The sequence below is a fragment of the Anolis sagrei genome, chromosome 4 (assembly GCF_037176765.1).
Source record: "Anolis sagrei isolate rAnoSag1 chromosome 4, rAnoSag1.mat, whole genome shotgun sequence".
Classification (NCBI taxonomy): domain Eukaryota; kingdom Metazoa; phylum Chordata; class Lepidosauria; order Squamata; family Dactyloidae; genus Anolis; species Anolis sagrei.
Window position 1 is genome coordinate 228,811,184 of NC_090024.1, and position 16,228 is coordinate 228,827,411.

The 16,228-nt window shown below is 41.1% G+C and overlaps 1 protein-coding gene across 4 annotated transcripts in view; it reads left to right on the forward strand.

Annotated features, from left to right (window-relative positions):
• The window catches only part of GNAS (GNAS complex locus), a 194,396-nt gene that overhangs the window by 91,026 nt on the left and 87,142 nt on the right, over window positions 1-16,228 (forward strand). For 2 of the 4 annotated variants that reach the window (XM_060772036.2, XM_060772037.2), the window contains exon 2: window positions 11,870-11,942. In XM_060772036.2, coding sequence (XP_060628019.2) covers window positions 11,870-11,942 — 73 coding nt within the window. Of the gene's footprint in view, window positions 1-2,947; window positions 5,712-11,869; window positions 11,943-16,228 lie in introns of those variants that run through there. The other 2 variants (XM_060772038.2, XM_060772039.2) reach the window with 2 other exon arrangements.

The window sequence follows — 16,228 nt, forward strand, 5'->3', positions numbered from 1 at the left end:
AAGCTGAAGGGGGCTTTTTCAGCCTAAAAAAAGGGCTGAAAAACTAGGCTTATACTTGAGTATATACAGTAATTTATAACCTGCCTCTCCTTGCAAGAAAGATGGGATATAAGAATAAAATAAGTTTGTAACTAAAATGGATGTAAATGTGCCAATATTTATAGCTGTGCATATTATCAAAAAATCCATCAGTGTCTTTCCCATCTTGAAAAGGACTGGGCAGAACCTTCTAGTTTAAACATGATGACTATATCATTTAAAGAAATTATTTTTTAAAATGCATTTTCCTTTGATATAACAGCACAGATCTTGGTTCTGTGACAAGCACTTGAAAGAATTGATTAAAAGAGAGGAACATCTTTGTGTGTATGGCTGCTTCATCTTGCACCTTTATTCTAGTTCAGGGGAACAGAGACGATTACAGGAATACTCAGAATTTTTATTCTGCACCTGGGACAGGTGCAAAAGCTGTCATGACAATTTCAACACAAGGTTAATTCAAATCTGGCAGCTAGCACAATATTCAATGCCATCACATGCAAAGGCAATCACTTTCCTAACAATGAATCAGTTGTCAGTATATATTCTGATGTTTGTCTTGCCAAGTTTCCTTTGGAGCAAAACACATCTTTTCATCAAAGTTCATTTTTGTTAGAGAAAATGCTGTTCTTACTAGTTGTATGAATATATACCTTAGAGCAATGGTTTTCAACCTGTGGGTCCCAAGATGTTTTGGCCTTCAACTCCCAGAAATCCTAACTTCTGGTAAACTGGCTGGGATTTCTGGGAGTTGTAGGCCAAAACACCTCGGGATCCACAGGTGGGAACCACTGCCTTAGAGGAATTTATATCTCAAACCATCCCTCATGTCAATAGTGGGTACCAAAAGTGTGAAGTGGGTACGTTAAAGTGCGAAGTATGGAACCCTGTGCACAGTCGGTCAATGCAACTTAAGCAACATGCAGTCACTGAATTCTTGACAGCAGAAGGTGTCACCTCAAAGGAGATTTATAAGGAGATAATGCGCCATGTCTCATTAAGAGCCACGTCTACTGTTTTAGCGTGGTGAGATGTGTTCCACACTGGGCATGCATACTCAGCAACAGAGTAGCACAGCACAAGGGCAGAAGTCTTCACGGCATCTGGTTGTGATCCCCAGGTTGTGCCAGTCAGCTTTCATATGATATTGTTTCTAGCACCCACTTTTTGCTTGATGTTCAGGCAGTGTTTCTTGTAGGTAAGAGCACGGTCCAGAGTGACTCCCAGGTATTTGGGTGCACTGCAATGCTCCAATGGGATTCCTTCCCAGGTGATATTCAGAGCTTGGGATGCTTGTCTGTTCTTGAGATGAAAGGCGCATGTCTGTGTTTTAGATGGGTTAGGGATCAGCTGGTTTTCCCTGTAGTAGGCAGTAAGAGCACCTAGAGCTTCGGAAAGCTTCTGTTCTACCATCTCAAAGCTCCCTGCTTGAGCGGTAATGGCACGATCATCAGCATAGATGAAACTCTCTGTCCCTTCTGGCAGTGGCTGGTCATTTGTGTAGATGTTGAACATGGATGGGGCAAGCACGCTCCCCTGAGGCAGGCCGTTCTTCTGTTTCCGCCATCTGCTTCTCTGGCCCTGGAACTCAACAAAAAAGCTCCTGTTTTGTAGCAGGTTTCCTATGAGGCGGGTGAGGTGGTAGTCCTTGGTGATATTATACATTTTTCTCAGGAGGAGGCGGTGGTTCACAGTGTCATAGGCTGCTGACAGGTCTATGAAGAAAGCTCCTGTGATCTGCTGCCTTTCAAAGCCCTATGATTGCAGCCAAAAGAAGCCACCTATCTGCAGAGTCCCTGAAACTTAGGACTACAACAAACATTCAGTGCAAAGCAAACAAAATTGGAGCTCCTGGCAGGGCCGTAGCCAGAAAATGTTTTTGGGAGAGGTTGAAAATTTCGCGGGGGGGGGGGGGGGGTTGAAACCTGCCTCCTAGCTCATGCTGAAGCCAAGAGCACAGCAGGGGGCAGAGTAGCCTTCAATAGCCTGCAGCTCCGCCTCTGTCAACCACCTCCACCAAGTCTGGCCTCCTTAATGAGAGCATTCAACACCCCCTACCCCCACCCCCAACTTGGTTGCTTCACTACATCGGCTATTGCTGCAAGTAATGACAGTGTGAATAAATTGTCAATATTTGCATGAGATAGTGCTTGCAGTTCTGGAGGGACTCTTGATTTTTTGCATCTCATAGACTTAGCATGGGGATTTGGTTAACCAGTTAAAATCCATGAGTAAACCAGGTTTTTTTTTTAATCTGAAACATGTCGGGGAGGGTTTGAACCCCTAAAACCACCCCCTCGCTACAGGCCTGTGCTGTACCTGCACACCATCTGCACCCTAAAGTAATAAAAGGAGTAAACTGAGAAATTGTAAGGGGTTGGACTAGATGGCCTTTGTGGTCTCTTCCAACTCTGATGAGGATGAGGCCCCGTCTACTGTTTTAGTGTGGTGAGGTGTGTTTTAGCCTGCCGCTTTTGGACTCTTGCTTGCTGAGGTGTTCCAGCGAGTGTCTGAGGTAAAAGAATGAAGGTTGTGGCGTGATGGGGAGACAGGCATGGGAAGGGCCCTTCCACACAGCCATACAACTCAGAATATCAAGGTAGATAATCCACAATTGGAATATATTTATACAGCTGTGTGGAAGGGTGCTCAGAGAAACGGCCTCCTTGTTTACTTTGTGTTTTGTGGGGTGGTGATGGTGAAGGATTAAACTGTGGCCTAGGCATGGGCGAATTTAGGCCTTCCTGGTGTTTTGGACTCCAACTCCCACAATTCCTAGCGGCCTCGGGCCCCTTCCTTTTCCCCCTCAGCCGCTTTGCGGCTGAGGGGGAAAAGGAAGGGGCCCGAGGCCGCTAGGAATTGTGGGAGTTGGAGTCCAAAACACCAGGAAGGCCTAAGTTTGCCAATGCCTGCGTGTGGCCAATAGTGGGCCCTTGGGCCTCCCCTTTTTGCCTCCTCCTGCTTCCCCGCCCAGTTTCCTGGCGGGGCCATTCGAAGAGGGCGCCTGACGTCGGGGGATCATGTGAATGGCCTGCGCTCCCAGGGTTCCTTCGGAGGAGGAAGGGAAGGGGAAGGCAGGCCCGCCTCGCCTCGCCTGCCTGCCTGCCTGCCTCGCCTGGCCCCACCCGCCTCCCTTCTTCGCAGCGCTCCCCTTCCTTCCTTGGGAGGGCTTTCCTTTGAAACATCATTATCCTTTTGGAAAAGAAAGAGAGAGAGAAATGGAAACGAGAGGAGGAGGAAGAAGGAAATAAAAAGGGAGGGAAAGAAGAAGAAGAAAGAAGAAGGAGAGGAGGGGGGGGGGAGGCAGGAAGGCATTCCAGCCTCCTCATTTCCATAATATATTTCTTTTTGAAGGGAGAGGAGACAGACCAGCTTTGCCTTGCTTTCTTTCCTTTTCTGTCTCTCCCTCTTTTCTCTTTCTGTCTCCCCTCTTTCTTTCCTTCCTTCCTTCCTTCCTTCCCTGGAAAAGCAAAAGAAGGAGAAGAAGGCCTTGGATTGTTCCAACCACCATTAAGGAGCCTTCGCCGCAGAAGATCAAGACAGAGAGGAAATATATATAAATATATATAATATCTCTCTATTTTATTTTTCACTGCCCAGCTTATAGAAAGGACTGCTGGAGGAATCTTTTTTTCCCCTTTTGTTTATTTTTTTGGAGAGGTAAATATATATATAAATATATATAATATCTCTCTATTTTATTTTCATAAGAAGGACTGCTAGAGGACTCTTTTTTCCTAGCTTTACCCCTTTCTGTTTATTTTTTGGAGAGGTAAATATATATAAATATATATAATATCTCTCCATTTCATTTTCATAAGAAGGACTGCTAGAGGATTCTTTTCCTAGCTTTACCCCTTTTTGTTTATTTTTTGGAGAGGTAAATATATATAAATATATATAATATCTCTCTATTTTTCACTGCTCAGCTTTATCATAGAAAGGACTGCTGGAGGACTCTATTTTTCCTAGCTTCACCCCCTTTTGTTTATTTTTTTGGAAAGGGGGAAAAATAGGCCGTTTTGTTGCAAGAGGAAAGAAGAAGAAGGGAGGAAAAAAGAAGACATTTCTAAACCTTCATCGCCCAGGATTTGGGGAGGATTTTGTATTTTTTAATCACTCCTTTCTATTTGGAGCCTATTGCTGTGGATTTTGAAAATATAGAAAATATAGAAAAAGAAGAAGAAGGGAGGGAAAAAAGACATTTCTAGACCTTCCTTGCCCAGGATTTGGGAAGGATTTTTATTATTTTTACCCACTCTTTCCTTTCTATTTGGAGCCTATTGCTGTGGATTTTGAAAATATAGAAAAAGAAGAAGGGAGGAAAAAAAGACATTTCTAGACCTTCCTCGCCCAGGATTTGGGAAACTCTTTCTATTTGGAGCCTATTGCTGTGGATTTTGAAAATATAGAAAAGAAGAAGAAGGGAGGGGGAAAAAACATTTCTAGACCTTCCTCACCCAGGATTTGGGAAACTCTTTCCTTTCTATTTGGAGCCTATTGCTGTGGATTTGAAAATATAGAAAAGAAGAAGAAGGGAGGGAGGGGGAAAAAAAAGACATTTCTAGACCTTCCTTGCCCAGGATTTGAGGATTTTTTTTATTATTTTTTACCCACTCCTTCCTTTCTATTTGGAGCCTATTGCTGTGGATTTTGAAAATATAGAAGAGGGGGGAAAGGAAGAGGAAGAGACGCCTTGCACCCAGGATTTGGGAAGAGGGGTGTTTTTCCCCCCCTATCCTCCTCCTTTCTTTCTATTTGGAGCCTGTCCATTCAGCCTTTCCTTTCTATTTGGAGCCTGCTCTGGACCCCAAGGAGGAGTTTTTTCTGAAAATATAGAAAAAAAGAGAGGAAGAGAAAAACGCCTTTTAAAAATATATATAAATATATATATATATATCTCAACGCCGGCGTGGAAGTTGGAAATACTCTATTCGCCTTAATATTATTTCTTTGCTGTTTTTGCTGCTGCAGAATTGGGGAGGAGGAGGGAGAGAGCCAAGAGGAGGAAAGAAAGGCCTTTTTTCCCTTTCTTCTTTTTTTTGATCCCTTTTGTCGCCTTGGGTGTCTGCCAGACTCTTTCCTCTCCTCTGCACCCCATTTTGAGTATCTATATTGAGATATATATATCGAAATTGAGGATTGATCCGCATTGCGAGGCATTGGAGGGGAGAGAAAGCAGGAGGAGGAGGCCCGGCTTGAGCAGTAGCCGCAAAGTCATTGCTTGCTCCCTCCTTTTTTCCCCCCTTCCTTCCTTCCTCCTTTCCTTTCCCTTCCCCCTTTCCATGTCTCTGGGCAGGGAGTGAGTAAAAGGCCGAAATAAAGAGGGGGGGAAGGAGAGAGAGAGAGAGAGGCTTCCCCCTCCCTCCCTCTTTCCTTCCTTCCTTCCTTCCTTCCTTGGCGGCGTCCACACACAGCCTGCTCTCTCTGTCGCTGTCTCTCTCTCTCTTCCTGCTTTCTTTCCCCCCTTCTTCCCCTCCTTCCCTTTCCTCCCCCCTTCCCCTTAAACCTCCACCTCCCCTCCCTCCCCAAAATGGGCTGCTTGGGGAACAGCAAGACGGAGGATCAGCGCAACGAGGAGAAGGCGCAGCGGGAGGCCAACAAGAAGATCGAGAAGCAGCTGCAGAAGGACAAGCAAGTCTACCGGGCCACGCACAGGCTCCTCTTGCTGGGTAAGGGCTCGTGGAAGGCGCCCTACAAGCCCCAAATACAAGGCACCCCCCTTCTTCCCTTGTGTAACTGGGCCCAGCAGTGACTGTGCAGGCGGGGATACTAAAGGGAGGGAGGAAGGGAAGGGGTTTCTACTGTTGGGGAAAGTGAGGAAGTAGAATTGAATTGAATTGACCCTCCCCACTCTAGCCCCCCCCCCCCCATATTTAGATCTATCCAGATGCAATGTTCAAGGCTGGTGGTCGGTTTTTTTGCAACACCCAGATATTGTTTTTCGAAGGCCCCAAACCACCGCCGTCCTCGCTTGGCCTGCTCAGGCCCACCCAAAGGGCACTCACTCGCAGGGAGAAGGGAAAGGGGACATTGCAAACCAGTCGGTTCTAACCAAGGAGGGCCCTGGGAAGAAGGGGGAGAGGAGGGAGTAGGCCTCGGGCCCTCCCGTGTTGGCGCCTCGTATTGCAGCCGCCACGAAAAAAAGGGATCAAAGAGGGTGTTGGTTCTCCTGGGGTGGAAATCTTGGGCAGAGGAAACGTGTAAGAAGATTACTTACACGGCTATGCCCCCCCCCCCCCGCTTTGCTGTCCTTTATTATTATTATTTTAATGTCAAGAACGACTTGAGAAACTGCAAGTCGCTTCTGGGGTGAGAGAATTAGCCGTCTGCAAGGACGTTGCCCTGCTTCGGGTATGAGAGAACTGGCTGTCTGCAAGGACGTTGCTCAGCTTCTGGTATGAGAGACTTGGCCGTCTGCAAGGATTTTGCTCAGCTTGTGTGAGAGAACTGGTTGTCTGCAAGGACGTTGCCCAGCTTCTGGTATGAGAGAACTGGCCGTCTGCAGGAAGGTTGCTCAGCTTCTTAGTGTGAGAGAACTGGTTGTCTGGAAGGACGTTGCCCAGCTTCTGGTATGAGAGAATTGGCCGTCTGCAGGGACGTTGCTCAGCTTCTGGTGTGAGAGAACTGACCGTCTGCAAGGACGTTGCCCAGATTCTGTCTGCAAGGACGTTGCCCAGCATCTGGTATGAGAGAACTGGCCGTCTGCAAGGACGTTGCTCAGCTTCTGGTGTGCGAGAATTGGCCCTCTGCAAGGACGTTGCCCAGCTTCTGGTATGAGAGAACTGGCCGTCTGCAAAGACGTTGCCCAGCTTCTGGTATGAGAGAACTGGCCGTCTGCAAGGACGTTGCCTAGCTTCGGGTATGAGAGAACTGGCCCTCTGCAAGGACGTTGCACAGCTTCTGGTATGAGAGAACTGGTTGTCTGCAAGGACGTTGCCCAGCTTCTGATGTGAGAGAACTGGCCATCTGCAAAGACGTTACCTAGCTTCTGGTATGAGAGAACTAGCCACTGCAAGGATGTTGCTCAGCTTCTGGTGTGAGAGAACTGGCCGTCTGCAAGGACGTTGCCCAGCTTCTGGTATGAGGGACTTGGCCGTCTGCAAGGACGTTGCCCAGCTTCTGGTGTGAGAGAATTGGCCCTCTGCAAGGACGTTGCCCAGCTTCTGTCTGTTGCCCAGACTGGCTGTCTGCAAGGACATTGCCCAGGGGGACGCCCTGATGTTTTATCATCGTGTGGAGGCTTCTCTCATGTCCCCGCACGAGAAGCTGGAGCTGACAGATGGTAGCTCACCCCACTCCCTGGATTCAAACCTCCTACCTTTCAGTCAGCAGTCCTGCCTAACCCATTGCCCCAGTGGGGGCTCCCTGTCCTTCTAATGAACACAGTACATGACTGTTTCTTATGCAGGCATAGGCAAACTTCGGCCCTCCAGGTATTTTGGACTTCAACTCCCACCATTCTTAACAGCCTCAGGTCCTTTCCTTTGCCCCCTCAGCTGCTTAAGCTGAGGGGGGAAAGGGGCATGAGGCTGCTAGGAATGGTGGGAGTTGGAGTCCAAAACACTGGGAGGGCTAAAATTTGCCCATGCCTGCTCTTATCCAAAATGCTTGGTGCCAGAGGTGATCCAGATTTTGGATTTATTTATTTTTTAGATTTCGAATACCCGTATTTGCATATATGTACAAAATCTTGGGGATGAGGCCCAAGTCTAAACATGACATTCAAACATGCTTCATATATCCCTTATCTGAAATTCCTGGGACCAAAAGTACTTTGGATTTTCTCAGATTTAGGATACCTGCATTTGCATATATGTACTATGTATCTGAGGATATCTGCTTGGAGATGAGGCCCATGTCTAAATATTTTAAAATAATATATGTTTCATATATATACAGGTTGGGTATCTGTTATCCGAAATGCTTGCGACCAGAGGTGTAGATTTTGGATCCCCCCCCATTTAGAATACTTCTATTTACATACACGTACAAAATGATATATCTTGGAGATGAGGCCCCAGTCTAAACATGACATTCAAGTATTTTTCATATATGCCTGGGACCAGAAGTATTTTGGATTTTCTCGGATTTAGGATACCTGTATTTGCATATATTGTACATGAGAATATATCTGTCTTGGAGATGAGGCCTACGTCTAAATTTGAAACATAATATATGTTTTATATATATACAGTTTGGGTATCTGTTATCCAAAATGATTGTGACCAGAGTTGTTGGTCACTCTGAGAGAACTATGGCCGTCTGCCCCCCCCCAGCCTTTTGTGCCCCCCCAGCCTTTTAGAATACCTGTATTTGCATATACATGCATAATGAGATTCATGCTTGAACACAAAATGTGTGCATGTTTCATGTATACAGACAGAGTATCTCTTAACCAAAATGCTTTGGATCAGAAATGTTGTGGGTTTGATTTTTTTTCAGATTTAGAATCCCCATATTTGCATGTATGTAAATAATGAGGTATCTTGGAGGTGACACTCAAGTCTAAACATAAAATTCATGTGCATTTCGGATGTAATGTATATACATAGCCTGAAGATAATTGTATACATTATCTTCAGGCTATGCGAATAAATTACACCCTCAGAGTTTGGATTATAACAGATTTATAACCCTACCTGTGTGTGAAAGAGACCGAGAAAAGACAAAGATCAGCAGGTGTGGATAACTTACAGCTTCTTGCCCTTGTTGGTTATTTGGACTTCATCACCCCAGACATGGTTTCTGTTTAAAATCTTTACTATATAATTAACTACTGTGTGTAGGGGGCTGTTTGGAGCACTTGTCTTTAAAAACCACTGTTCTGGCACTATTTTCGATTGAGGGGGCTATCAGTGATGTTTTAAGTGGCAGTCTATTTCAATATAAGGCATAGTTTCTTGGGATCTATAATGATGGGGGGGGGGGGAAATGGGAGGAAATAGTATGGTTGCAAAAAGGGAATGGTCCTACTATCAGGATTTAAGGGGAAAGAGTAAAAGTGGGACAAGAAGGACACACTTTTGAAGGGTTTAGCCTCTCATTCTTCCATTTGTTGCTTTTACTATCATTTCTAATACTCCTAATAGGGTGAGTGACAGGTAACAAAACATTTCTTGGCACAGGGTGGCCTTTATGCTGCCATATCAATTTTAATATTAAATATTTGTCTTTTGGTGTATTTTCAGCAGTTTCTCCAAAAAGACTACTTGCTGAGCTGGCACAGAGTTAATATTTTATTTTCTACCACGCAGATTAGTTGTCCTGATGCTAATATGTGCCAGTACTTGATTATTGTTGATTAGTGGCCTCAAGTGTTCAGAGGAGTAGGATTGGCTAGGTGTGTTACAATCAATATTACTTTTGGTGATGGTTGGAATGACAAAAATGAGTGTTCCAGGCTTTCGATGTGCTATGGAATATTCTGTGTTCGGGGATTTAAGTAGTTAATGTGGAGAAACAAAAAGGTGTAAAATTGAAATAGAAAAGTAGTAGTAACATCTCCTGTGTTTAAAAAGTACAGTATGTCAGAACCCCTTTTCAACATACTTTCAAAGAAAATACTTAAATGTTTTCACTGTGCATATGCAGTGTGTCACAAATGACCTGTTCTTAATGAATAAATACTTATTTAAGTCTGCTTGAATAGTTTGGGCTCACTTCAGTGTAACTTTTTTAAGACTTGGGTTGAATATCAATTTTTTCACATTGACTATCCAATCAGAAATATTAGTTATTTATTTACTTCGTTTTTACCCTGCCTTTCTCACCCGAGGGAACTCAAGGCGGCCTACAGCTCTGGCAAAAATTCAATGCCTGTATAAACCAACAATAAACAGTAAAAACATATCCCACAGTTAAAACGATATGTAGAAATCTTAATGCATTTGTAAAACATTGGTCATTAGAAGACTGGAGAAGATTTGCAGGCTCTTACAACATGGCTTCCTTATGTGTTCAAGATATGATTAGCTCAGATGTGGTTATTTTAAATGTTGCACTTATATGCACAGTTTAATAAAACACAGACACAATGTGATAGTAAAAAATCTGTAGTGCTGCAGTATTGTAAATATGAAATTCAGAAATGAAAAGCACAAATGGACAACAATATTGCAGAGTAGTTGGGAACACATTAAGGATATTTAATAAAATTAGCATCTTTCATCTGATCAGTTTGTTCATAAGATTGCACACATTTTAGGGTCCTCAGTCTGGTGTCTAAGTCTCTGAAGCAGTTTATTTAACATACTAGCCAGAAATGTTCTCTGCTTTGTGATTAAAGAAAAAAATGGAACTCCTGAAAAAGTAATGATTAGATATTTGAATGATAAGATATTTAAATTCGTCTTTACCAAAGTACTGCTTTCTATGTAGTTTTAACTCTCTTGTAGAAGGATATCACAATCCATCTTCAGAAGATTGTGGGAAACACCTTTGCTTTTGATTAGCTTTCCTACGGTTTGGTAGGCTAGGCCATCCATTTTTGGATATATTAGGAAGCTGTAACAGGGAAGCACTTCATGCATTTATTTGCCATCATGGAGAAATACTACTGAACTTGTTTTTTGCTAGTATTTTTAAAGAATGAGGTGAGACTGGGGAAAATAGATCTCATCTTGGTAATAAAATGTTCAGACATTTTTGCAGAAGGCTGATGATATTAATAGTTTGTCGAGGTTAAAGGGGGTTTGGATTGCTGGGCAGATTGGGAGTAGTAATGGGAAAGGCCAAATGAGAATTTCTCCAGGAAAATATACTTTGATATATAGCTGCTGAAATTTAGGCTTGCGTGAGAGGCTCAAAATGGAAACTTGTACTGTAAGTAAGTGCTGGGAAAAGCCTGGCATCAGAAAAATACAAACAGTGTCTTTCGTGAGCCCTGTTCTGTCCCCCGTCCCCCAAGCTTTGGAAGCTGTGTAGAAAAATGAGCAGCCAAAAGATGCTAAAGCATCTAATGACTCTATCGCCAAGATAGGGCTTGCAGAAAAAGAAAATAAAAGAAACGGGAAGGGAATGAGCTTTCGTATAGAGATTAAAAACCAGATGCTGTAGTCTTTGAATATTTTGATCTGAGTAAGGATTGCAGACTGAGTGCAACATGCTGACTTGTTAAGGAGAAAACCTTGTACGTTGAGTGGGAGAAGGAGAAAGGGATTACTAGTAGGAAGCAGAATGAAGGGTGTTTTCTCATTCGGTGAACAAGACAGTATTCTCAAAATGTAGACTCCATATGCAGCTTAATGGTTATGAGTGGGACATATAGCATGTGCAGGTGATGAGAAACTGGGTGCAGGAGAACAGGAGAAGGCTCTTAGGTAATCCTGGAGTGGAATGGTGGCAGAGTTTTGTGTTTTCAAACAGTACTGTCTGTGTTCATTGTTTAAATGTGTGTAACTGGCTCTTGGTAGAAACCTTCACATCTTTGAAGATAGTAAGTGATTTCCTTAGTAAGAACTGTAGTCAATCCTTCTTTTTCTTCATTTGATTTGAACTTGTGTTTTCAGATCATTTTGCTGTTTATTTAAGATACTGAAGCTGTCAATTTCTTAGTTTCCTTGTTCTGCTTATTTTGATGAGGATACTGGGGGTGGGGAAAAGGATAGTGAAATATTTCAGACTTTGGCTCTGACACACGACTTCAGCTGGGCATTTATTTTTAGCTTCAATTGCAGTTTCCAGTGGCAATTACTTCTTTTTTTTCTTTCAGTTTTCAGTCTTGCATTGAATAACTCAGGTTTGTGGATTTTACCACTTGAATAAAAAAAAAAATACATGTGCTCCTGGAACTATTTCTTTCTTAAACTGATCTATTTTCATTTTCTAGGTGCTGGTGAATCTGGTAAAAGCACAATTGTCAAACAAATGAGAATCTTGCATGTGAATGGATTTAATGCAGAGTAAGTGTATTTATATTCATACTGTGTTATTTGAAGACCTGTTTATTTTTATTTTTCTCAATTTTACGATATCTACAGAAATTCGATGTGCCAGTTTAGTATGCATGCATTGATTTTTCAGTTCGATGTATGGAAAATAGAGTCCACAGGCATGTAAGGAAGTCTGTTATTAGCTCATTTCATCAAAATCTTTCTTGTCAGACTTTGCAGAGCCAAATATTTTTGCTGCAGTTTTCCCACAATATAGTTAACATACCAACTTCTACTGCAGCTGATTAATTTATACTGTTCTCAACACTTTCTGCACATAGCATTAAAACACAAAGTAAACTGCACACATTTGATAAAGCAGCATTAAGCAAATCATTGTATGCTAGTTTGATGTTTTGGACTACAGAGGGGCTTTTATGGTTGCCATTTGATATATTTAGTTGGAATAAAATTACTTTAAAGGGTTCTTTGGTCTCCTTGTTTTGATGAGCCAAGTACTGTGAAGACGGAAGGCATAGTCGTTATTTATTGTATAATGACATAAATAGTTTTATGTAACAACACCACTACTGTCTTGAAGTACCCTAAAGTCTTCTCTTTCTGAATATGACTTGAAACAAATCATATGACCAAGGAATTTCCTCTGCCCAGTTATTAAGCCAATTAACTTGTTTTTTAACTCTATACTCTAGGTTAACATTCTGTAGCTTGTGGTGAATTATGTATGCTTCTAATATTAAGTAGTGCCGTTAATAATCGGAATTGCAAGTCAGTCTAACTTTTTATAGAATTTTACTTTCATCATTTGAATTCCACAGTAATTCTTCTTAGTTCTTATTTGGAAACATCTGGCCAGGATCCAAAGATCTGCTTTGCTAGTTTACTATGCCCAAGGTTTTTGTTTTTTTTTTGGTTTGGTCTCACGTGTCTGGGACAGAAATGGTTAGCTAGCAAGTCTTGAAACTGGAGGCAGGAGGGGTGAATTGCAAAAGCAGATTGTGATATATTGTGGGGATAGGTTTTTTAAAGGATGTGTAAAAAAAATCTCATAAGCCCATTGGCTAACATAATGAGGGAATTGGAACTGGGCTCCATTAATCACATGATGGCTAGGAAATAACAAGATCTTCACTTGATCGAATAAAAGATTCAGCATTCTTTATCCCACAGTGACCAGCCCAGATTCTTGCTGGGAGCATAGTCTTTCCTAGAAAGACAAAAGCCTTAACTGCTGTGCCCGTTGACAACTGACATTCAGTTAAATACTAATAAATGTGGACAATCTGTGTAGATATATTTAATTGTCACTGAGAGGCTTATGTGTAAATTCACCTAATCCCTCTTTAAAGCAATCTAAGCTAATAGACATCAGTTCATCTCATGTCTGCAATTTCATTTTAAAAAGTGTGAGCAGATGTTGTTCTATGCCATTTTAATGTATTAATTTCTTTGGGTCAACCTGTTTGAAATATTTAATTTTAAAATAAAATTATATAAAAATTATCTTTCTAATTTTTCTGTTCTTTTTAAAATCAAAAATATTTTAGTTCTGCGGGGAAGCGCTTAATGATCTTTATTGCAAAGCTCTGTTGCCTTTCCTAACTTTACTACATCGTTTTTGAAATTGAGTCACCAGTAGTAGTTGTATATTTTATAATGGTTTTATACCTGCCATAATATGATTTTAAGTTGCCTTTTGACTTATGGTGATCCCATGCATTTCATAGAATTTTGTCAGGCAAGAAGTAAAAAGGGGTGGTTTTCAAGCATAGTACCCTGTCACAATGCTGGGCATTATTTCATACAGCTCCTTGTTTGTTTTAGAAGAAAACTGTAATTCCTGATGTGGCAGGGCTATTTTAGATTGTGTGTCTTGATTTGTTCCTTTATGGGAAAAGGGGATATAATACTTGTCTTCAAGAATCTTTATCTTGGTTGTTGTGTTTACTGAACTTCTGAACAAATTTATGGTTTCTCTTTCAAATGAAATTTTATTTTGAGAATGTAGTAATATTGCCTTAAGCCTTAATATACACAGTGTTTAGGGCAAATCAAATTCATTCCATAGCAGGAAAGTTTGCTTTTGTAGCATTCAAGTTCTTTTTTAAATTTTATTTTTTAGAAATATCCTGAATATTAACATTCAACAAATAGCAGCCCTTAGATTAAAATGCTATCAATGTGGTATGGGTAAAGAAGCATTGAATTTCTGAATACCATAGTTTATGCATAATGAATGCTAGTTTTCATTGCATAGCTTACTTAAACCACTGCTCTTCAAGTGTGAATTTGTACTGTTTCATGAGCTGTCAACTGTCACTTTATGGCAAGAATACCATAATCATAAGACAGCATTGTGGTACTAGTTCCTAGTATATTGGGATTTTTTTTTTGCCAGGGTGGCATATGAGACAACATGTTAATCACTGTTAATCATATTAAACTAGTAATCCAGCATGAATTACCATACAAACCTCTTATCTACAGCTTCAGTGTCCACAGGTTCAGTGTTCACTTACCCAATCTCCAAAATCACCAGTAAGTTTATGGGCCTCTCTAGGTCCTCCAGTCCAATTCTGTGATATACTTCCTGCCCAAGTATAGTCAAAATTTAAGAAATTTTGACTATACTTGGGCAGGAAGTATATCACAGAATTGGACTGGAGGACCTAGAGAGGCCCATAAACTTACTGGTGATTTTGGAGATTGGGTAAGTGAACACTGAACCTGTGGACACTGAAGCTGTAGATATCCATGGTTTCAGGTATGCACAGGGACTTGGTTACTAATTTATTGATTAGGTAGTATGCTAGATTTTGTGATGCATGCTACATTTCTGTTGTTTCTGTGTTGATTTTGGATTATTTTGTACTTGAACAAATGTATCTCATCATTTTTTAAAGTTACTTTTGAAAAAAATATCATTTTCACAAATTTTGCAGATGCTTGGAATTATAGTCCAAAACAATCTGTCTAGCTTTTACTATGCAATTTTGCTAGACATTTCTTTAAGAAGAAACCATGTTTACTAGGAGTACATGCTGTAGCAACTAGGCAGGAGTATAAACTTAGAGGTGAAAGATGCACCATTTAAAAACTCTTCACAGCCTCAAAGTTGCAATACACGATAGCGGTGACTTATTTTATGTGGTTATTTTTACTAAATAGCAGATGTGTTTGTGAAACACATTAGGTATTTGTGTGGAAACAATGGAAGAAGTAATATAATTGTAATCAACATAAATGTGTTAGATCTTTCATATAAAGGACATAATTGTGTATTAGATTTGAATATATTAAATAGTACATGTTTGGAATATTTTTTAAAATATTAAAATAAACTTCTTAATTTCAGTATATGAAGTGAAACTTTACAGTTCACATTATTTGTAATTTTCAGTTGTTAGCAATGTCATAATTGGTGACACCCTTTCTTAGTGTAAGGCCCTGGAAAGTGTACACATTATGCACTCTTTTTAAAAGAAATAATCCCAGTTATGTGGTGTCAGGAGTGGAAAATGTTTGGTGACGAGAGTGGAAAACTGTTGTGGTTGTTAATGTATTTTTCTCTTAAAGAGACTCAAAGTGGTTAACAGTGGTTAAATTAAAGTTCCTGTTCTTGTCTCCAATTTGTGTTAAGAGTGTTATAGTGTATCATAATTTGAATGTTGGTAACAGCTTTCCATAAATTAGAATGGCATTCCAACAGCAAAGGAGGGGCATTTTGTCATTGTTCATATTTTCTTGTGCAGTAGTAAAGTAAAGTGTAGTGAAGGAAATGGGCTGCTCTGAGTCCCTATATCAGGAGAAAGGCAGGTTACAAACGAAGCAAATGAAAAAAGTAAAATTTGCTAGCCCCACTTATGGAACATCCTCCACTGACAATTCCACATGGTTCCTTCATTGCAGCCGTTAAGCAGAGCATGTAGGCTAACTCTTGATTTTCTTGCTAGATATACATCTGTTTTTATTTGAAACCGCTTTTATTTTCAGTTCTACATTTTATTATCTTGTCTTCAACATTTCATTGATCAGTTGAGATGGAAATAAATGAATAGTAAAACTCATTTAGGGGCATACTAAATGCCCCTCAGATGTGCAGAAAAGTTTCACAATCGGGTATACCCTGCATTTTAACAGCTGGAAAATAGTGTTAGTATAGCACACATATTTTGGGTGCATCCAGTGATTTTGCCCCACTCTGCAGTTTATTGACCTTCTGAATTTTCAGCAGTCTCTTTTTCTCCATGCCATCCCTAGCATCCCTGCTCACAATTATTCCATAGGGTCTCACA